Source organism: Saccostrea echinata, unplaced genomic scaffold, assembly GCF_033153115.1.
Source record: "Saccostrea echinata isolate AGI-Se365-2 ecotype Australia unplaced genomic scaffold, CSIRO_AGI_Sech_v1 ptg000025l, whole genome shotgun sequence".
Classification (NCBI taxonomy): domain Eukaryota; kingdom Metazoa; phylum Mollusca; class Bivalvia; order Ostreida; family Ostreidae; genus Saccostrea; species Saccostrea echinata.
This window is the reverse complement of record NW_026889774.1, coordinates 18,151,391-18,174,565: the sequence shown is the minus strand read 5'-3', so window position 1 is coordinate 18,174,565 and position 23,175 is coordinate 18,151,391. Positions and strand designations below refer to the sequence as shown.

General features: G+C 33.4%; 1 protein-coding gene and 1 long non-coding RNA gene across 3 annotated transcripts in view; one reads left to right on the top strand and one right to left on the bottom strand.

Annotated features, from left to right (window-relative positions):
• Positions 1 to 23,175, bottom strand: part of LOC133192086 (uncharacterized) — a 427,629-nt gene that overhangs the window by 269,718 nt on the left and 134,736 nt on the right. The gene's annotated exons all lie outside the window — the stretch shown is intronic.
• LOC133192067 (sister chromatid cohesion protein PDS5 homolog B-like) overlaps positions 1 to 23,175 on the top strand; it is a 63,930-nt gene that overhangs the window by 26,187 nt on the left and 14,568 nt on the right. The window contains exons 14-28 of the mRNA XM_061327910.1: positions 217 to 314; positions 558 to 697; positions 3,867 to 4,082; positions 5,163 to 5,253; positions 10,936 to 11,005; positions 14,133 to 14,256; positions 15,129 to 15,284; positions 15,669 to 15,737; positions 16,389 to 16,525; positions 18,176 to 18,299; positions 18,471 to 18,675; positions 18,825 to 18,939; positions 19,658 to 19,790; positions 19,963 to 20,085; positions 21,799 to 21,855. Coding sequence (XP_061183894.1) covers positions 217 to 314; positions 558 to 697; positions 3,867 to 4,082; positions 5,163 to 5,253; positions 10,936 to 11,005; positions 14,133 to 14,256; positions 15,129 to 15,284; positions 15,669 to 15,737; positions 16,389 to 16,525; positions 18,176 to 18,299; positions 18,471 to 18,675; positions 18,825 to 18,939; positions 19,658 to 19,790; positions 19,963 to 20,085; positions 21,799 to 21,855 — 1,858 coding nt within the window. The remainder of the gene's footprint in view (positions 1 to 216; positions 315 to 557; positions 698 to 3,866; positions 4,083 to 5,162; positions 5,254 to 10,935; positions 11,006 to 14,132; positions 14,257 to 15,128; positions 15,285 to 15,668; positions 15,738 to 16,388; positions 16,526 to 18,175; positions 18,300 to 18,470; positions 18,676 to 18,824; positions 18,940 to 19,657; positions 19,791 to 19,962; positions 20,086 to 21,798; positions 21,856 to 23,175) is intronic.

The following is a 23,175-nucleotide window of genomic DNA, read 5'->3' as shown; positions in this document are numbered from 1 at the left end:
AGTGAAAATATTGAAAAAAATCCTTAATAAATCATATTAAGGTACATGTGATTCATCTTAAATAGGAACTGATCAGATTCTGGTCCATGATGTAGAGTCAAATTCTTTATTTAAAATTAAAGAGAGATTATAAAAAAAATACTGCTGATTAAGAACAGCAGGGCCAAAGTGACTCAGGTGAGTGTTCTGACCCATGGGGTTCTTGTTTTCATATAGTGTGAAAGTTATGGTGTCCCAGTTGGTGGAAGTTATAGAAGTCAACTTGGAAGGAGAAAAAAACATTCCACTAAATCGCAGGCTCGCAGCAATATCAAGTAAATGCCAAGTGATTTGATTTCAGTATAGAAGATAAAAGCATCAGATTGAGATCCTAGCTTTGATTTAATTGTTATTGGAGAATAATGTTTTATTAGATAAATACATAAAGATTTTTGAGTCCTTGCCACAAGTTATTTAATGTTTGATGGTCAAGTATAAAAACTGTTGAGCATTATAGATGTATAAAATATATTTACTTGGGAAAATTGGAAAATAGCAGTACTTCTCTTTCAATGTAGAAACACTGCCAGAAGCACACAAAGCAACTGACCACATGAAGAAATTTGCCATGCTATTAAAGGAAGACAAAAGAATGCGTCAATTTTTGAAGACTTTACTTGGACCAGATTGCACCTCTCAGAAAGCTCAAGATTTAGTAGTATGTCTTTCAAATCAGATTAGTACTAACTTCAGCATTTAGAGAAAACATACTTACTAATAAGAGTTGGAGGAACTGTACTGAAAACAATCATTGTTTCCTGTAATCAAACCTGAAACTGTGTAGGTGACCTTGTAGAGGCCAGGGCTGTGTGTACAGGACTCAGGACTGTGAAGTTCATTATTTAAAGCTGAACACTACTCGTAAAAGGCATTGTCGGCATATTTCTCTTTTATCAACGCTATGCCTACAACTCCTATATATAATCCACAGATCTTTTAATAGTTCAAAGTATTTCACTGTAGAGGTCTCACCTGTATGATGTACATCTTACATTGCCTTGTTACTAGGTCATGATGAAAATATCAAATTTTACAAGCTTTTTCTGAGCCAGGATAAAAGTAACATCAAATATACATGTACAAGTCAATGCATACCGTAATTACAAACGGAAAATGCACATAAAACAAGGAATAAATACACAAAATCTAAGACCACAAAAGGAATACTACACAGTGGCCAGCACGAGTTTCAAGTGTACAATTGGGTGTAACGAAATCGAAGGGTTTATATACATGTGTGACAGTGCCTATTTATGAGTCATGTTCAGCTTTTAAGAACATCCCCCATGCTCATTATGCCATATTTGTCTGTCAAACCCATGAGCAGAGGAAGATTTTTGAAGAATTAATGCTTGCCTGATATAGGAGTATATTACACCGAAAATACATCAATTCTTCGAGATTCTTCTTCTCTGCTCCTAGGTATTAGACAAACTAATTGCTTGGTTGTAATGAGGAAGAGTGCCTCTTCCAAAATTTTAAAATTTATGGCTCATATCTCAGAGGTTTTGGAGTAAGGGCAGGGTTCTGTTGATCATATAGTGCAAGTGCATAAATCCTTTGAAAATATCTGCTCCTGGGTATTAAACTAAGTGCATGGTTATGAAAAGCAAGGATGCCTTTTCCAAATAATAGAATTAATGGTCGTTTGATCAGGGTTCTGGAGATAAGGTAGGGTTCTATGGATTACATGCTAGCAATGTGTCAATTCTGAAAATCTTTTTTAGCTCACCTAAGCTGAAACCTCAAGTGAGCTTTTCTGATCACATTTTGTCTGGCATCTGTCCGTCTGTTAACTTAATTCTATTTATTTGTTCAAATCAAGACCTCTGGGTGTAGGATGGGGCCACAATGGGGAACCTAAGTTTTACATAGGAATATATAGGAAAAATCTTTAAAATTTTTTTAAAAAACAAGAAAGCTATGATTAGTTATGTTGATATGGAACCATCCCCAGGTAGTGTAGATTCAAGTTTGTTCAAATCATGACCCCCCACCCCCCAGGGTAGGGTGGCAGTAGGGCTGTCACGGTTCCAAAATTTTTCGGGTTGGGTCGGTTCTGTGAATTTTTGGTTCGGTTTCGGGTTTTTCGGTTGTTATTTACATCTATTTTAAACCTTAATTTCATGAATTTAACTTGAAAAATCTGTATTTGTTACATTAAATATACATTGAAAACAAGTCTTAACCATGTGAACGTCTAGACATTGGTGTGTAGAACTACGTGGCCTACTGTTAGCCACAACCTGACCATTCCTGCTCGTTTTGATAATTGACAAGTGTTTTGTCATGGAATGAAGTAGATTTCAGTTGTGATGTTTATTATGACGTCGAGCTCTTGGAGCTCGAAAGTCATCTAGCAAGCGCCCAGTTGAAATCGCGACCGGATATGTACGCGACCGAATGTGTCAGTCGATGCATCCGCAATAGAAAATAGCAATAGCTATAAACCAATTTCTTTGAAAACGCTCAAAATGAATAATAGCTTGAAAATAAAATTGCATCAATTATATCTGCAATTAATTCTATTGCAAAACAACAACATTATGTTTTATTCTCACACAAGAAAAACGTGATGGTTGTTGCGGATGAATTTCTACAGAAAGGGTGCGTTGAATGACATGAATAACATTTCGGAATGATAACCGTGTAATATAAACAACACAACAGGAGGTAAAATAATTACAAAATTACATAAACGCGAATACTACAAGACTAAAAAGATGGGATTTCTAAATCTTAGCTTTACTTATACAATCTTCTAACCAACTCTATCCTAAAAACCGATGAAATTGACCAGTATTGCTGTATTTCTCCATTTCCTCCATTTCCCAGTATACCATATACCACGCCCGATCGTAACTCGATCGTAATTGTAACAGAACAGAGTCTTGGTTGTAGTTTAGAATCACTAATACAATGCTTTGACATTGGCAATTAGAAAAAATATTATATAAATTCATGAAATCCTTCATAGTTCTTCAACTTACTGAAAAGAATTTAGCATGAACATGTTCGACGGTGTCTGGTCAATTCGAACCCTGCTCCATTCGGACCATGACATAAGGCCCCAGACTGTAATTGGGATATTTTATTTAAACTATTTTTTTCTTATGTCTCCTGAGTCACTCACTTGACTTATTGCTATCTTCAAATTCAAAATGATCTTTTGTCTTTCTTCTTCGACGTCATTGAAGCCTTTCAGGCTTTTGATTTATCACTGTTATCGTCATCATTCCTTTGATTTCGATGCCATTTTTTGTATTGAACAGACTCTAATATATAAACCAGACCCGAACTGAAATCTGGAAAAATGGAACCGAAACCGAACCGAACAACTTGGACCGCGGTTTCTCAGTTATTTCGGGTAACCGTGACAGCCCTAGGTGGCAGACATCTTTAAAATTGTTTTCAAGAACAGCAAAGCCATGATTAGTCATATGAATATAGAAGCATCCTTAGATAGTCAGATTCAATTTCATTCAAAACATGGCACCTGGGGTTAGGGTGTGGCTAGAACAGACGATAAAAAATAAATACATATGAATATATAGGAGAAGAAATCTGATGAAGAACAGCAGGGCCCTATTGACTTAGGTGAGCGTTGTGGCCCATGGGCCTCTTGTTAAATATTTGTAATCAAGTAAAATTCTCATTCTCTATGCTTCATCCTTATATTTCTAGCCCATAACTGGGCCCATGCTGACTGGTCAGTTTTCTAGTTATGACTCTTTCCATCCACATAATGTAAATTATAGCAGGGCTTAGCTTTCTGTTAAGTTTTCAATGCACACAATTTTTCATTGTCATTGTTCTCTTCCAAATAGAAAGAGGTATTGAAGAAACTTGGTGGCCCCGGTCCTGGACAACATAATTTGTTCTACAACTCCATCAAGTCTCTTTTGGAGCGAATAGCACCTGTCATGTTTGATGCTGCCGCCATTGAAATGTTGGTTAAACATGTGGATGAGACTGTTAGGGGACTTGGCATAATTACAGACGGAATAGATGCTGCTGCAGAAAAGGGAGTGAGGCTCCTTGTGGTTAGTTAACTGGAACCAGTTTTATGTTTGAATTCAAACTATTTTCTTGTTATGGAATGTGAAAGTAATCTTAGAAATTTTGCATTTAAGTTATGATTCTCACACATAAATCAGTGTGCTATCTTTTATCTTCTGTATCATAATTCTGGTAGTCATACATTCAACAAATTTAGAAGAAAAACAAAATATTATATGCCCCTGCAAAAATATAGCTGGAGCATATAGTGTTTGTTGTGTACATCTGTCCTTCCATCCTGTCTTCTTCCTTCCATCGATCCTTCAAAGAAACTATACAAGAAATTTTTAGAAGACCTCATATGCTTATACATATTGGTGAAAGTCATTCGACTGCTTGAATTTTTTTTACCTTGACCTCTCTTTTGGTGAATTTGTGTTTAGCTCAATTTTGAAGAAACATTTAAAAATATTTTCATCAAAAGAGAACAATACAACTTTTTCATAAATTACTTACATTCTCTGTCACTATTCCCTCTCTACCCTAATCTTAAACAAAGAAGCAATGTACATTTCTTTTCATGTTTCATTATTAATGAACCCTGAGCAGGGGTTTTTTGTCCTATAGACATATTTCTTTATTTTCACATCTTACAAAAATTAAAAGTAGCAAATTCTTGTGGCATCAAAATGATCAATAAACTTTGTTTGGGTATTGAAAAAATCTTTCCAATTACAATTCTTCAGAAGTCCATTGTACATATACAAAAAGTTGGGCTGTTTGACATGGTCACCATTTCAATGATACATTATTTAGTTTCCTTTTTAATATGACATTGAACAGATACTGTACATGTATATTCAAGTTACAGGAAACTTTGTTATGTAATACTCTATACAGGGTTATTTTAGCCCTTTCACATGTGCATACTAATTTGCCCATTTTAATTTCTCCCAGTCACACTTCTGTCTAAGAAGTTATACTGTTTTCTGTGAATTCGCCCTGTCTTAAACTCCCCACTTGTGTCTAGGGCGAAAGGGGTGAAAATTTCCCTCTATACAGTATACATGTACATGTTAATCAGTTGACAATGTTTTAACTTTCTTTTAAATGGAATGTTTTAGGCATTGTCCAGTGTTTACCCACATTATTTCAAAACAGAAGAGACATTTGAATTGCTGTTGTCTTTCTTGAAACATGACGATGAAGCAGTGGGTAAGTTCAACGAAACAGAAATTATGAAACTTTACTTATAGAGACAGAGACAGCTGTATTTCTGGGAATGATTGACAATGCTGTCAATTTCCAGCATTTGTAGTATATATGGTGAAAGTTAAAAGGTAAAAAGGTAAAAATAATTAAATAAACATGAATTGAATATCTTGATAATTTAATTTAAGTTAATGGGGCAGAAGGGAAATTCTTGTTCATTTTCCCATAGGGCTGTTCAGTGCACTGAAAACTTCAGTGCATCGTGGTTCATACTGTTTGATTTGGTGCACGGATCCAGAATTCAGTTTGATTCAAAATTTACATAACATGTATAAACAAAAATGGATGCCAATAGGAGATTGGAAGTGTGGGGGCAATTTAAGTTTCTTTTAAAAATGGAAAGGAAGACAAACACCTTTTACAATATTTTTTTTCATAAATTTTATGTTATCTTTAAGTAAAGGAGATTACAAAGCAGAGATTATTATTTTTCACTTATGATGAGAAATATTTAGACTGTTTTAGGTTAAATCAAATCTAATCGTAAAAAAAACCAACCATATCATTCTGAACCGAAACCGAACCAGATCAATTAAACCCTGAATTGTCCCAGCCCTATTTTCCAGACTTGTGATATCCTGTTGTTGAAAATTAATTTTCTTTCAGCAATAACATTTGAAGTGAAGGTTCATTATATGACACTTTTGAAAGAAAGCTTGCAGTGATTCATTTTGGTGTGCGTCCTGCGTAAATTACGCACATATTTTGCTCAGGACGCATTATTTCAATAAATGTGCATCCCAATGGATGCATTGAATTTATAAAATGAAAGGTATTATTTTAAATTATTTCATTATAATCTGCTTCAAAACTTGGCAGATTGCATCATATCCACGTGCTAAGCGATATTCTTGAGCGATTTTAACAGGTATAAGGTTGTCAACAACAGCTAGGCCAGATTTCACACTTCACTGTTAAATTGCAGTTAATAATGAGACAATTATCAGAAAAAGAAAGTTCAATTTTGGCTGCTGTGGAACATTTCTGAAGCGTATACTGTATTACATTTGTATTTTAACTGTAACCTGAATCACTTTAATTTTTTCCTTAGAAGCTAGTAAGTATTTGATCATTCTTCTTTCAGGCTATTTTTCTTTTTTTAAAGAAAACTTTCTTTACTTCATTTAATAAAACAACTGGTCTGCTTCTGTGCATTTTGTGACAGATGCAAATGTGTGAAATCATATGTACGATCTAAAAATAGAACCAAAGTGCATAGTTGACAGTATATTATTTACATGCCATAAAATCATTTATTCTTACTTCCAAATGATAGTAATTATAGTATAAACCACTCACAAATTCAATAAAACTTTCGGACAAAACCTTTTTCTATTTCACCAGAATTTCCTTTGTAATATTTAATATACGGTACCATTGAGTACCTCTGGATTTGGACGCATTGGTTTTGGCATGGGACTCATTGTTGTCAGTAAAAGGGGTCTTTTGGACCCATGATAACCATTTTCAAAATGAATCACTGAGCTTGGTTACATTGTTATCCTGGTTTGTCCTTCTGTCGCTCTTTCTTTTTCCTGTAATTCCTCTCACAATTTAAGAAGAAAACAATTTATCTTTTGGAATATAATAGGTGGTGTCCTGTAGATGTGCAATAAGGTTTCATTTCAAATGATTTTTCATTTTCATCATGGGGCCAAATGGGAAAAACAATGTTTTACCTACAAAAACCTGGTTTCCAAAACCTCTCTTAAATTTTACACCATAGACAAATCATCTTTTGGACTATTATTGGTGATGTCCTGTAGATGTGTAAGAAGGCTTCAGATTTTTCATTTTCACCCTAAGGTCAAATGGGGGTGGGAAAACATTTTCACTTTACAGAAATCTGGTTTCCAGAACTCATATATTTTACATAATAGCAATCTCATCTATTGCAAGTTGATTAAGGGTGCTCTGAGGATGTACAATTAGGTTTTGAAATTCGCATATTAACTTTGGGGACTAAAAGGAGTTTGAAAATGATGTTTTTTATTTTTATAAAAAACCTGGTTCTCGGTACCCATTTCATATTTTCGAGATGATTGGAGTTGTCCTACAGACAGAAATGCAATAAGGTTTTGGAATTTTCATTTTCAAAATGATCGCAAAATTGGGGTTAGAAAACATTTTCAAGTTCTAATATGGGCTGATTTTTTTCTTCTTTGTTTCTATATGGAATTTTTTTTTCAGAAACTCCCTTTTTTAAGTTCAGAATTTTCTTGACCACAATCTTTCATGTCAGATCCAGTAATGAATTTATTTGGTCACAAGAGTTAACTGCGCTAACATTTAAACATTTTCAGCTTCTTCTCTGGAACCACTGAACCAATTTCAACCAATTTTGGCATAAAGCATCAATGGGTGAAGGGGAGAAAAATTTTTGAAATTTATGGCCCCTGCCCCCCTCCCCCGGGGCCTGAGGGGTGGGGCTAACACCATCAAAATTAATGCAATCTTTAAAATTTTCTTTACTCTTGGACATCAAGCAGTCAAACTGCTGGCATGATTGTAATGAGCATTGAGCCCTCTACCGAAATTGTGAAATTCATGGCCCCAGGGTCAGGAGTTTTAGTGCCAGGGTGGGGTTCTGTTGAAAAATTGTGAAAATGCATTATTTATTAAAAAAATCTTCTCTGCTCCTGGGTATCAAGCAAACAAACTAAATGCATAGTTATGATGAGCAAGGATGCCTCTTCCAAAATTGTGAATTTCATGGCCCCTGGGTTAGGGGTTCTGATGTTGGGGCGGGGCTCTAATGATTATATAGTGAATTGCATTAATTCTTTGAAAATCTTTTTCTCTGCTCCTGGGTACAATGTATTAAGCCAATGAGTTAATGATTATGATGAACAAGGATGCCTCTACCAAAATTGTAAATTTCATGGCTCCTGGGTTAGGGGTTATGTGGGGGAGGGGGCTTATTTATGATGTACTAAAAATGAATTAATCCTTTGAAAATCTTCTCTTTTGCTTCTTGGTATTAAGCAAACAATCTAAATGCATGGTTATGATGAGCAAGGGTGCCTCTTCCAAAATTGTGAACTTCAAGGCCCCTGGGTATGGGGGTTTTGGTGATTGGGCAGGTCTCTATTTATGCTCTAAAAATCATGTTGTTTGGCCCTGAGTATTAAGCAAACAAAACTAAGTGCAATAATATAAATGTAACTGTATAAATATAAATAAATGTGCCTCCTCTCTCCTCCTTGATATCTAGGAGGCAAATCGATTACAAAATTATAATTGAAGTGAATGAATTACTCCCCTTTGCTAAATTGTATTAATTAGAAAATCCTTGTATATAAAATTAGATTAACATTATTTGATTGAATAAGAATGCAAGAAAGAATGTTTTACATATACAGTGGCGCCAATAATCCGGACGCTTCACCTTCCGGACGATATATTTTGGGAACCGATTTTTTCCACGTTATTCTGTCTCATTAATCTGGAAATTCGCGTTCCAGATCCGGACGGTCAATTTCTACTACAAAACGTAATATTTCATTGAAAAATGACTCGTTTATCCGGACGGTAATTTTTCGAGGAACGACTTTTCACACCTTCTTTGCAGTAGTGATAATTGTTGTAAAAACATTGTCCGTGGAGTCAGTTTGAAGGCGGTTACCTGTGACCTCCAAACAATAGCGGCTATAATTAGCGTGTGTTTACCTCAGGGTAAACACACGTCCTGTATATTATACAGCTCAAAGAATTTAACTTTTACTATGCATTAATTAAATTTTATATAATCCGTTCAGAATAGAATTAATTGCTAACGGTATATAAATTTATGAGAATTTTGGAGAGTTCTAAAAAAAATTTTACTGAATAATAAATCATGAGGTTTCGTTGTGGTATTTAGTCACGTAAGTTTGTCAGAATACGATTTTCCATTTCTCAAAACGTACATTATTTGAAATTTATTTTATTTTCATAAGACAATTTACGCGGATACATAATTCAAGAAATTATAATTCTTTTTAATGCACTAAGAAATACGTAACTGGTGTAAGTTATATAATTATGCCGATCACGTTTTTTAAGGTATATAACAAGAATTTATAGAAAAAATATTGATAATCCTGAATATGGCTTGCGTTTACGTTGAATGTTTACAATATACACTGATTACAGTATTCAGTTACTTACTTCCCTATGTAGTGAATATACGCGGTTAGTCATTTGAGCATTCTCAATGGTGGAAATGAACAGTATGAGCTTGAATAAATAAAAAAAATAATGTGCTAAAATAAAACAGTAGCAAATCAAAATTTGGTCAACCCATGTAACCACACTCAAATAGAAGGCGAGTTAAGTTTCCTGTGTTAAAAAAGGAAGTCTCAACATAAAACTGTCTATCCATTTTCCATCGTGTAAATTACATTTTAATTTTTTTCTTTTTCTTATATTAATTATTTCTTTTAAGACTATAAAACAAAATCAATAAATCAAGGTAAAATAAAGGTGTTTTCTTTGCCTTCACATTTGATATCATTATGTTCATATGCACATGCTTTGAGAAGGTACGTCTTTTAAGAAGTGATTCACCTATCCGGACGATTCATTTATCCGGACGATTTCGCTGGGGACGGAGGTGTCCAGATTAACGAGGCGCCACTATATATATAAAGAGAGAGAAACAAAATAAAAATGAATGTTTGGTTTGAATAAACAAAGCATGCTAGCAGTTGGATTCTTGTCTGTAAAGCAATATAAAAGATTGATATAAAGATTATATATTCAGCAAAATTGCTGGTTGTTTTGAGTGTGTACACTGTGGTGTCCTGTTTGATACTTGATAGTTATTGTCGGGTAAAGGTATGGAGACCATAGTCTATATGGAAAGAGACTGCATAAAGTTGTTTTGTACTCAATCAAAGTGACCAGGTGATCACAGAGAGCAAGGGTGTCTGGGAGACGCTGTAAGTTGTGACAAGGGGCAAATAGCCACATTGTATAGCCAAGTGGCAAGAGCTGGTAAAAAGTACATGTATTACCATGTTTTTGTATGGCCAAGAGGCAAGTGTTGGTATCAAGTGTTACTAAGTGGCAAGCAGCTAAGTTGTTTGTCAAGGGGCATCACCTCAAGTAAATATACAGGCATTAGAGATTTGTCTTTGTATATTTTGCATTCATTGTCATCCCTGTAGGACTTGGGCAAACCAAGAAGATCCCTCAGGTCTCAGACATTACAATAAGCAAGGGTGCCCCATTTTTGAAATTCTTTGGCATCATAGCTTCATCTTTCAGCTAATTTTGTTTTATGTTTCTATGGATCGTTTACAGTGTTGTATTATACTCAGGTGACTGATAAGGCCCTTGGGCCTCTTGTTATTTAAATAACTGAGGTGATTATATGCTCACCTGTGCATTTTATGCTTGATTTTATACTGTATGTGTATTTTATGTAAATTATGTGTGGGCATTACTGTCTTATGACAGCACCTAATATGTAATTTTTAACTCACCTGAACTGAAAGCCAAAGTGAGCTTTTCTGATCATATTTTGTCTGGCATTTGTCTGTAAGCTCTTCACATTTTCAATTTCTTAAAAAATTCTTCAATATGAAGTAGAGAAATTTGAAGTGAATTTTCAACTTTATGTTTATGTTCATTTTCTTGTAGCTGATCTTACCATACAGATATTCATTAATGTTGGAAAACATCTACAATCAGAGCACCCAAATATTTACACGTAAGTTTTTATGCCTCTCAATGTATACATGTATATGCTTTATTACTTCATGAGGCTAGAATATATACATGATATAGGGAAAAGGTTTTTTTAATGTTTTTTTTTTTAAGAAAGCAAGGCCACAATTATCAGATATGTATTTATATGCAAGCATTCCCATATAGTGTAGAATGAAGTTCATTCAGAGCATGGCATCTAGGACTGTGATTACAGATGAGTTTGAATAAAAAAATATAGACATGTAGACATCCACAGGTATAAGATGACTAAAATATATATATTATTGTAGTCGTCTTATTTTTGTGGATGTCTATATATTATATAGACATCCACAAACATAAGAAAACTACAATGTGTGTATAGACATCCACAAATATAAGAAGACTATATACAGTCATGTATATAGACATCCACAAATATAAGAAGACTATAATGTATATATAGACATCCACAAACATAAGAAGACTAGAAGTGTATAGAGATATCCACAAGTATAACATATAAGAAGACTATAATATATATACCCTAAAACCTTGAAAATTAGCCGGATTTAATAATAAGCCGGTTTTGAAAATAAGCCACCTATTTCTTGCATTGAAAATTACTCGAAAATAAGCCTGATTTGAAAATAAGCCGGTAATGATAGTTCCATTTAGAACACAGTTATTTTTAATTACAATATATTTTATTATAAACATTCTATGACATTAATAATTTATTCAACAAAGCACATGATATTAAAGCACTATTATTTTCTTTTTAGCGCACAGAAATCTTGACATTCATTACATGTTGTCTTTACCCTCGCAGAAATAATTTTATTTCAACAATGCACGAGAAACTGTTGAACTTCAGTTTTATAAAATCGACTTAAATCTTTATTAGGGCCCCGCAAGGATTTGCGGGTGCCCTATAGTAATCACTCTGTCTGTCTGTCTGTCCGTCCGTCTGTCTGTCTGTCCGTCCGTCTGTCATTCTTCCGTCCACAAATTTTCTGATTTTTTCTAATAACTTTTTTTGTAGTTGACCAATTAAGTTCAAATTTGGTATGTTGGTTGAAGAGGCAGTAAGACATATTTTGATGCTAAGTTTGGTTCTCTATGTCATCCAGTTTGGAGCTGGGGTGGTGGGGTAGATTCCTTAACTTTACATTAGAATGAATGCCAGAGCAAAGAGAGATAACTGCTGAGAATGTTCCTATTGTAAACTATGAAAGCTGCAACTAGTCCCATGGGATTAATTAACTTTCCTCTTGAAGAAAATCCAAAGCATTATCTGTTTCTGTCAAATTGAGATTAATTAACACCTCTGTCTGCAAATGAAGTTTGTTTTGAAGTTAAGGTCAATTCTGAATGATGTTTACATTCTCTGAAATGTGGATTAAAATAATATTCATACTTTATTTTGGTAAAATACACAATGAGTTATGATTTCATTGCACTAAAAACAAGATCTACATAAAATATGGGGTTTTTTTAAAAAAAAATTTTGTTTTTATTTATTCATCTTTTCTTTTTTTTCTTTTTTTTCTTTTTTTGCTGTTGTATGTAAATTCAAGAATACTATTAATTTTATCACGTAGTCTGATAATAAACTCATTCTATCATTACTGAAAAAGTTCTTATAGTAAACTTGGAAGAAAAGGATGAGAGAGCAGTACAATTAATCCCCTGGGATTAATTATCTTGTTTGGGGCAGAAAATTTTCCAGGCTTATCTTTATTTGTCACTTTAAGATAAATTAACCTTTGTCTGCAACTGATGTTTGTTTTGAAGTTAAGGTCAAGCCTGGGTGATATTTGCATTCACTGAAGGCTGGCATTTTAAAAAACACATGCTTTATTCTTGTTTAAATATACATTTAATTGAGTTATTATAGATACATGTTACATTATGTATGATGTTTTTTACTGCCTTAATATGTAAATACAGGGATACTCTTTACAGGTTGTTGGATATTTAGGAATTATCTTGAAATTTTATAAATACAGTTGTTATTGCATATTCTTCTTCACATTTTTTTTAATTTTTGTAATCAAAATTCTCATTCTGTAAGCTGCACCCTTATATCTCTCACCCCTCGGCGGGGCCCTTGCTGACTGGTCAGTTTTCTAGTTTAGCAACGGTAATCATGACTGTGTGCATCGCGTTAATCTCTTATTTTCAACAGAGCTCGAGTTATTTTAATAATTAAGTTTTAACAAACTTGATATTTCTTTTTTTAAATTACTATAATGGACGAAGGTTATAAATCGACCCCAATTATTTCAATGAAAATAATCAAAGCCATTGATAATAGGGGTGATGAGAAAATTATTAAACAAACATGTACACTTCTTCACAACAATGGCTTGAATTGGGACGTATACGGGGGTGTTTACATGAAATTTCCACTGAGTTATTTAAAATCAAAATAAACTTATAAATTGCTTCTTTTTTTTTTTTGAAAACCGAGTGTCAGACTGATTTGATACATTACGCAAGCACGTGGCAAAGGAATGTGTAAACGTCTATAAATAACATCATGATATAGCGGCTTGAATATGCAGCTAAAATTAATTTTAACTCACTTTCCAATATAATTTAACCATCAACAGATTATAAATTTAACATTTTCAACAAGTTTATGTTCTTATCAAAATTTACTAAGGTTTTAAATATAGCGGTATACAACAAGAAATTGTTTATGTCTGTTGGTAATGCTACAGTATGTCCGATAGCCGTGCATATTATACTTGTTCAAAATCGATCGATTATAATTTATTGTCTAGATAATAATCTGTGATTATGCTCCTGTCGCTTACCGGTTTTTGGTTTTGATAATAAGCTGCGATTTGAAAATAAGACGGTTTTGGAAATAAGACCCCATTTTCTTACCAAAACTTAAAATAAGCCGCGGCTTATTTTCAAGGTTTTAGGATATAGACATCCACACGACTACAGTGGACATTGACTTCAAACCTTAATTTACTGTAAAAATTTAATATTAGGTATTAAAATCTTTACGAGGCCATATGAAGTTCTAGATCTATACAAATGTTCATTTTGTCAGGAAGAGAATATTTTCTAAAGTGAGCAAGTGGCCCATGTGCATCTTGTTAATTAAGAGCATTTTACTTAATTATTAGGGTTCTTTTACCAATTCTTCAACGATCTGCAAAACTCGGCAACCCAAAACAAAGCAAGCATGCCATCAAGTGTATTTCAATTGTGTGCCAAAAGAAAGAAGCCATCCTAAGCCAAGTATTTGAGGTAAAGCTCAAACTGGGAATTTCTTAAGGTTGTCCATTCCTCAGCCAGGAAACTAACTTATAATACTTTTGTACTTCAAAAACATCTCAAAATGAAGCTTAAAATTGAAATTTCTTTAGTGCAGCAATTTATTTTATGCATCTTAAAATTATTCAAGGTTCTATGAAGTCTTGGAAACAATTTAGAAAAAAATTAAGTATATTTTTAGAGAAATTAGATTCCCTTTAATATTGCCATAAATACCAATGCTTATTAGCATGAGGTGAAATTAGAAGTGATCTGTTATGCCTTGCAATGATATCAAATGCCTTTTACACTATGTATTTTATTACAATTGAAAATTATAGAAGTAAATACTACATTAAGTTAAAAAAAAAACTTTTAACTTCAACGGTGCATTTTTTTCTGAATGCCTGGATACTTATATTTTTTTTTTATCATAAAATGTACATTTATTTGTTAGTTTTCAATTAGAAATTGCATAATTATTAATAAGTGCTTTTATTCATGTTTTCTGAAGATATATTTCAGATTTGATAATTTTCCTAACTTAATATGATTTATCTATAATGATGAACTTTGTAGAAAGAACATGGGTAAATACACATAAATTTTGTGAATTCAGTGACATTTTTGAGAGTATTATCAATTACAGTACTTATAACTGCAGATTTTCAGAACCTGAGGTATGGACTCCTTTAAGTTGAGAACACAAATACAAATATACCGTAGTTAGTTTTTAATGCGTTAAGTATATTACAAGGCATATTAGATTCAATAATAATATGAATCTCAGCTATTCAATCTTATAAAGCAGTATTCATGTAAAAATTTAGATAATGTAAATTTACTAGTGATATTTCTTTTTCTAGTATGTCAAGAAATCTCTTAATCCCGAGTCAGCCAATTTTATCACCTCTATAGTTGCATTAGGACACATTGCCAAGCTGTGTCCTTCAGACTTTGCAGCTGATATCAAGGCCATTGTGTCCAAAACCATAGTTAAAGACCTCCTGATGATGGACAGGGCAAGTTTTCTTTTTCTTTTAACAAATATCACTATGTTATGTAAAGATAAATTTTAAGGTGAAAATTTCAGAAGCTTTGAATTTAATATGTACGAAGAGAAGACTTAGATAATCATGATAATGATTTGATATTTCAATTAGTAGTCGTCGGGACCAGATATTAATTTGATATTTCAATTAGTAGTCATCAGGACCAGATATTAATTTGATATTTTAATTTGTAGTCATCAAGACTAGATATTAATCTGATATTTTAATTTGTAGTCATCAAGACTAGATATTAATCTGATATTTTAATTTGTAGTCATCAGGACTAGATATTAATCTGATATTTTAATTTGTAGTCATCAGGACTAGATATTAATCTGATATTTTAATTTGTAGTCATCAGGACCAGATACAACAGAAAGCTGGTACTCTGAGCATCATGTCACAGAGGAAACTATGGCCAAGGTAATGTCTTTTCTATCAATCAATGGAATATCTAAGATACTAACGCTCATCTTACATGAGATGTTTGTTTGTTTATTGTTTAACGTCCCTCTTGAAAATTTTTCACTCATATGGAGACGCCACCACTTGTCGGTGGAGAGCTGCAAATTTTGACCTATACTCGGCACTCAGGGCCATTGAGTAGTGAGGGAACTTTTTCGTGCCAGCATCTACTGTGACACGGAACCTCTGTTTATAAGGTCTCATCCAAAGGACCGGTGTAGCATAATATTTTGATACCGCGTTGAACCCGCAACATAAGGATCAAATCCTTACTCTGCGACTCTAGGGTGAATGCTCTAACCACTGTGCCATTTGGGCAACTACATGAGAGATAAGGGAGTCTTAAGAATGTATGGGAATGGAATAAATGGAAAGTTTTATTGAAATCCATTACTGGTCTGCTGCTAAGATTTCATTACAAATTCTCATGGGAAATCTCTTTTTAATTTTTTTTTCTCACTGTCTTTAAAAGTACACGATACCATGACACAGTGATATGTGCATTGCATTGTAACACTTTAGGACAAAAATTGAAATTATTGCGAACATAATCAGTTTGATTTCACTTAATATTTATTTTCATTAATTATATACTGATTTGTGTTATAGCTGCAGGCAATGAAGATGCTTGTGAGATGGTTAGAGGGTTTACAAAGCAATGCCAACAATTCTGGAACCTCCACATTAAGACTTCTCTACACAGTTATTATTCATGAAGGAGACCTGATGGAAAAGGGCATGATCAAGTAAACAGAAAATTTAGAATCACTCTGAAAGTTCATTTTTATGAAGTTGGGTTTTTTTTGTAAGTTCACTTGAGATGAAACACAAGTGAGATTTTCTCTGCTGTCTGTCTGTAAACTTTAACATTGTGAGATCATTTGAAACTCGGGTGATTTATTGCTATCTGTTTTTGTCCATTGTGCATTAATACTCAGACATTTTCAGCTTTTTCTTTAGAACCTCAAACCAATTAGTTTAAAGCCTCTATTGGTAAAGGGAAACAAAAATTATGAATTTCATGCTCCTCCCCCCCCCCCCCCCCCCCCCCATTTAGTTAGCATCTACCAGATATCTGAAATTTGTAACCTCAGGGGTTCTGGAGCTAGTGTGAGGCTCTATTGGTCAAATATAGTGAAAATGCAAAATGTTTTTTAATTTAAAAAATGTTCATCTCTCCACCTTTATGTTAAGTATGGTTGTTTAACAAGAGCAAGGGTGGTCTTTCACAGTTCTGAAATTTATGGCCTCTGGATCAAGAGTTCTGGTGTTAAGACGGGGCTCTACTCATTATATTGAGAAAGTGCATTATTTCTTTAAAAATATCTTTTCTGCCCCTAGGTATTCAGCATAGAGACTAATAGCATAGTTATGTCTCTTCCAAAATTATGAAATTTGTAGCACTGGGTTCTGGGCCGTGTCCAAGAGCGTAGCGGCTACGTAGCATCTACGTAAAACTACGCTCTTGAATAGAGAGCTCGCCTAGCTGCTAGGTATGGAGAAATAATTTGAAGATAAGTACCTAATCCAAAATGTTCATAATTTTCTACTATTGTTCAAATAATGTAATCAAATAATTGACTAAGGAAAATAAATATTTTGACATCCCTAAAATTTACATATATATATTTTACCTTGAAATAATTTTTTTTTTTGCTCCAAAAATAAGTTTTTACTAATATATTTTTATCCGAAATCTAACACTTAGCAGGTAGGCTAGCTGTCCATTTAATAGAGATAGATATCTACCACAACTGTTAGGTTAGCTGCTACAATCTTGAATGCAGCCCTGGCCCAGGGATCATGAAACATCTTAAGCTTAAGTCAAAATCTTTATTTTGTACTTAATGTCTGTAGAAGTCAAGCAGAACAAAGTTTTTACTAAAAATATTTTTCAAAATTGCTTTGCAAAAGTGTTATTATCTGCAAATTTAGAGATTAATTCAATAATTAATAAAACATTTTACAGGCGATTAAAAATTTGACTTAAGTGTAAGTCTGTTTTGTGATCCTGGGGCCTGGTGTTAGAGTGGGACTCTATTGATTATTTTGTAAAAAAAAAAAAAAAAACAAAAAAACAAAAAAAAAAAACAACAACAACAACAAAAAAAAAACAGGGGAACATATTTTTTACCTAGCAAAAGTCTTTAAACAATCCTCTTCCGGAACAGTTTGGCCATGATAAGTCATACTTTAACACACTCAGGGTGGAGATTCAATTCTATTCAAGTGATGGTCCTTGAGGGTAGAGTGTTGCCAAAACTGGATGAAAGTTTTCAATGGGAATTATTTAAGTTGGAGAAAATCTTTATGAATCTTCTGATAAAGAAAAGCAGAGCTGAGTTGGCTCAAGTGAGCATGTGGCATTTGTTAAAATGTAAGTTCTGTTGTTATAGTAAACCAGAGTTGGCCAGATTGAGACTCCAGGCAGGATGTTGTATGTTGAAGCTAGCAGAATACAAATGTTATGGAGATCTAATCACAAGGGAACAGTTTCAGGCCTTAGCTCTACTAATGAATGTAAGATCTTTCAAAAGTTATTAAGTGTTTATGTTCTGCAAGCATATGTACAAAATTCCTAACATTTCTGCATTGGTTTGTAAAACCTGTTAAAACTGATTGCTTTTCTCTCAATGTAGAAAATTGATATAGCTGATTTCTTTGCTTTAATATAGAAAATTTGATTCACAGGATAGCTGTTACCGTGTGAGACTCAACTTTGCCTTAAAATTGAACAAAGGGTTGCTTGTGCTCCGACTTCCATTGGAGTATATGAGTATATTTAGTCTTGCTGCAAATGATCCACTGAAGGAAAGAAAATTACAAATCAAGAACTTCCTACAGGCAAATATATCAAAAAGGAGGGATTATATCAAACAGAATCCATCTATTGGGGGTATGTTTAACACCTTTCAGAATTAAAGAATTTGAATTTACTGTCTGTTCTACTTTTGTTATGTTCAGTTTTTTATAATGGACTTAAGGGTAAGAGATTGGCCTCTGTGTAAATCGGCGTTTCACTTGTATGTTTATTTGCAATTTCAGCTCGACTGTTCCATTTCATGCCTGAGTATTCCATACCTTACACAATTCATCTGCTAGCACATGATCCAGATCTTCAGTCTCATGAGCATGTAGAAGTCCTCAAAAACATCAAGGAGTAAGTTACAGATATAACAAAGTACCTGACTTTTCATTTAGTAAGCTGAGTGATAACTGGGGCTGTTCCAGAATTGTACATGCTGGGATTTCAGAGAGCATTTACTACACACCGTTTTTTGTAACAACATTTCTGTGTAATTTGAAATCTCTCTGCTACTACAAATTTTTGCAACATAGAAAATATTCATTTATAAAAACACAATGAATTAAATATGACAGGAAATATTCAGGATTTAAGAAAGTTTGTAATACTCACTGCATTTTTTGGACACAAAAAGTTAGTTTACAGTATGATGGATGATCGAAATGTTAGTGGTTGGGTTATTTTACTAATTGATCACATCATTAATGCCAATTTAGTGTCTTTAGTTGCCAATTTCTTAAAAAGAATTCTGGAAGGGGGAGGCAGTGTTTTATATAGTTGTCTGGAATTAACATGTACATACATGTATTACTGTTTATTAGGTAATGCAAATACGGTACATGTAGGTGATGGGAGCTGGAAAAAAAAATGGATAATATTGATAATTACTGTCTCCCAACACCTTCCTCTCATTGAATTATGGAACGTCATTACAAGTTCTTTACAATGTTCATATTAAATCTTATATTTGTTACTGCTAGTTTTAAAGATTTTCATAGTAAAGCATGTACAACATGATTTTGTTTTTGTGCAAAGTGTTGCTTATAGTGTCAACTTTTTATTCTTTCATTAGGTGCCTATGGTTTATAATGGACCCTCTTATCAGTAAGAGTGAAGACTGCAATTATTCATTCTTTAGAAAAATGTTGGAAAACATTAAACAATGTAAGGATGCTCAGGATCCAGAGGATGAAGCCACAAACAAGGTCAGAAGCCACAGTAGCAATGATCCTATCAGTATAAAGCAGCAAATTGCATGTCTGTATTCAAATGAATGATACTTAATTTACATGTATGTTATTGGATATTCATTTGATAGTAGACATTTGTTTTAAGTTTTACAATATTTGAATATTAGGATGATATGCTTCCTTTCAGAAACTGTATGCAGTCTGTGATCTTGCATTAGGTCTGCTTGTGAGTAAGGCCACACACATCACTTTGAAAGATACCAATCTGGAACCAGTTCTACCTGCCAAGTGTTTTATCAAACAATCAAAGGTTTGTGTCACTTATCAAGCAGAGAAAATATATGTCTGAAAGTGTCTATAAAGACTTTTATATTTTCAACAGTGAAATACTGTGATTTATTTATTGGATAAAAGTGATATTCTGTCACTGTGTGAATACCAAAGTGATATTCTGTCACAGTGTAAAAGGATATCAAAGTAAGTAAAAAATAATTTCTGGCCTGTCATAAGATAGAGATAGTAACTAAAGCATCTTGATAGAGACTTAAACTTACAATTTTTTTCCAAATATGTTGCTAAAATCCACGTTACAGTGTTTTCAATATCACATTTGCTAAGTTATGACATCTCAACCGCTCAAGTATGACATCATGGCCTATGACACTGTGTTAAAGCTGAACACGACTCATAAATAGGCATATGCCATTTTCAATAAGACTATCTAGGAAATCAGCACCAGGTATACTCTTAGCATTTGTTACACCTGACTGCTTTATTGTCACAGGTATCCACCTGGGATGGCGACCTGTGTTCGTGCTGGTTATCTTGCATTACCTTTGTTTACATTTTATTGCAGTTACGTGTATTTGTGTTTGTATACTGCACTGACCTGTGCAACTGTTGTAAGTTTCTTTGGTATCTTACTCTCCTGCATTAGAAGAAGTACACAGTTATTTTTTGTCGCTACTGAGTGCTGTAAAGCATACGTCCATCTAAACCGTTGACGATTGAATACACTGAATAGTGACTAAGTGAGCGGCTTTATATAGGGGTCCTCAGATATAGTGAGAGACGAATCGAATATGGCAGACAAATTCCTTTTACAAATTGTGTTCAGCTTTAAAAAAAGACAGTGGCAAAGGGAAATCAAGAAAATGTAATAATTAACAGAAAATTTAATGTTTTGTAGTTGGATATGGATTTTGTTTCACTCGTGAGACGGATTTTTTTTATATTTTCACTCGTGCTTTGCACTCATGAAAATATAAAAAAAAAATCCTGTCCCAGTCACGAAATACATGTAAATTCCATATCCAACTGCAAAACATTGAATATCCTCTATATACCTACTGTAGGTGATTCTTGAAAGCTCTAACTTTGATCTCAAAGTTCTTCTTGTCTGGAAGTTAGATGTGGTCCAGATATGTTGAGCCAAGCAAATTTACTCTTATCTTAAAACCCTAATAAGTATAATCTTTTTAATTCATGAAGATTTTGTTTTCACATTAAAATTAGTGTCATGAGAACCTTAATTTGAAATTAAATGGCTTTTATAGAAGGTACATGTATGTCTTGTTATTGTTTTGCTTCTAAGATCTGAGGACTGTTTACTGCAGTGTTTTTCAATTAGTTGTGATTATCAATAGTGTAATGCTCTCAAAGAAACACAATTTTGAGAAAGGTCAGATCATTCATACTTATTAAGAAAAGATGTTATTTTTTCACCATTGTCAAAATGTGAAGTATTTCAAAATTTAAAAAAATTCACACGAGAGGGCAAACCTGTGGAATCGTGATTGTTTGTGGAGGACGCGTACCCACAAATTTACATCCCCCACGAACAATAACATTGTGAACATACATGTATCAGGTAATTGAATCTTGTGTACAAACGAGTTATCATAAAATTACACGCCAAAAAATTAGTAAAACTATTGATTGGTTGTCCATGAATGTTAACACTTGTAAAATAAAATGAATCCACAGTATGTGTAAAGAGTCACCTGCAAGTTTTTTTTTACAGGGATATATGAATACCAGAATTTATGTTCCTAAAGAACTGGTGATGGAAGGTCACAAGGTGAGTGTATCACTGTATATTTTGTCATAAGAAGTTCCAGGATCGACTGAATCCTAGGTCATTGACATTTTCTTCAGGGCCAAATTATACATACAGGAATAGTAATATATTGTAAAACACTTTTTAGGTCACCAGAACCACTCAGGAAACCTATTGCTATCTGTTTCTGTGTGGCAACGTTGTAAAAACCTTTACCTTTAACTTGGCACACAGGTAGACTACACTAAGATACAATATGATTTAGTGCGTCGGTTTTTGATTTCAATGAATGGTGTTGCCATGGTTACTAAAAATAGAAATTTCTGTGAAATTCCTTTAAAATGCTACTCCTCCTACAGTTTTGTCTGATTTCAGTATAACTTGATACACAAGTAGACTACACTAAGATACGTAATTTTGTGCATCAGTTTTTGATTTTGATGAATGGTGTTACCATGGTTACTAAAAATAGAAATTTCTGTGAAATTCCTTTAAAACGCTACTCCTCCTACAATTCTTGTCTGATTTCAATATAACTTGATACACAAGAAGACTACACTAAGATACGTAATTTTGTGCATCGGTTTTTGATTTTGATGAATGTTGTTACCATGGTTACTAAAAATAGAAATTTATGTGAAATTCCTTTAAAATGCTACTGCTCCTATAGTTTTGGTCTGATTTCAAAAGTACTTGGCACACAAGTAGACTACACTGAGATACATAATTCTGTTCATCGGTTTTTGATTTTAGTGAAGTGTTGCCATGGTTACTAAAAATACAGATTTCTGTGAAATACATTCAAAATGCTGCTCCTTCTATAATTTTGCTTTGATTTCATTGTAACTTGGTATGCAAATAGACTACACTGAGATACATAATTGTCTTGTCAGTTTTTTTGATTTTGTTGAATGATGTTGCCATGGATACTAAAATCAAAATTTCTTTTAAAATCTTTTAAAAGGTTACTCTTCATACAGTTTTAATCTGATTGCAATAAATCTTGCCACAAAGAGACTTAACCAAGGATCATTACTCTATTTATTGCTGTTGCAAAGTTTCAAGTCCAAGTGCTACTTTTCTTTTCCCTTGTTATAAGTACGAACCAGTAGAGCCACAGTCTCGTCAGAGAGTTCTGGTTATTTACTTCAGAAGATAGAGTTTACATTTGATCAAGGTTGTGGGCATCGTCGCAAACCACGGCCAAAATGTACAATCTTCTCCCATTCTGGCCATGGTTGAATGAGAAGAGAATATTTTGTTGCTCATTAAAATATTGACTAATGCAAGTAAAGCATAGTCAGATAATGAACTTTGATGCGACCTTTCAATACCCAATCA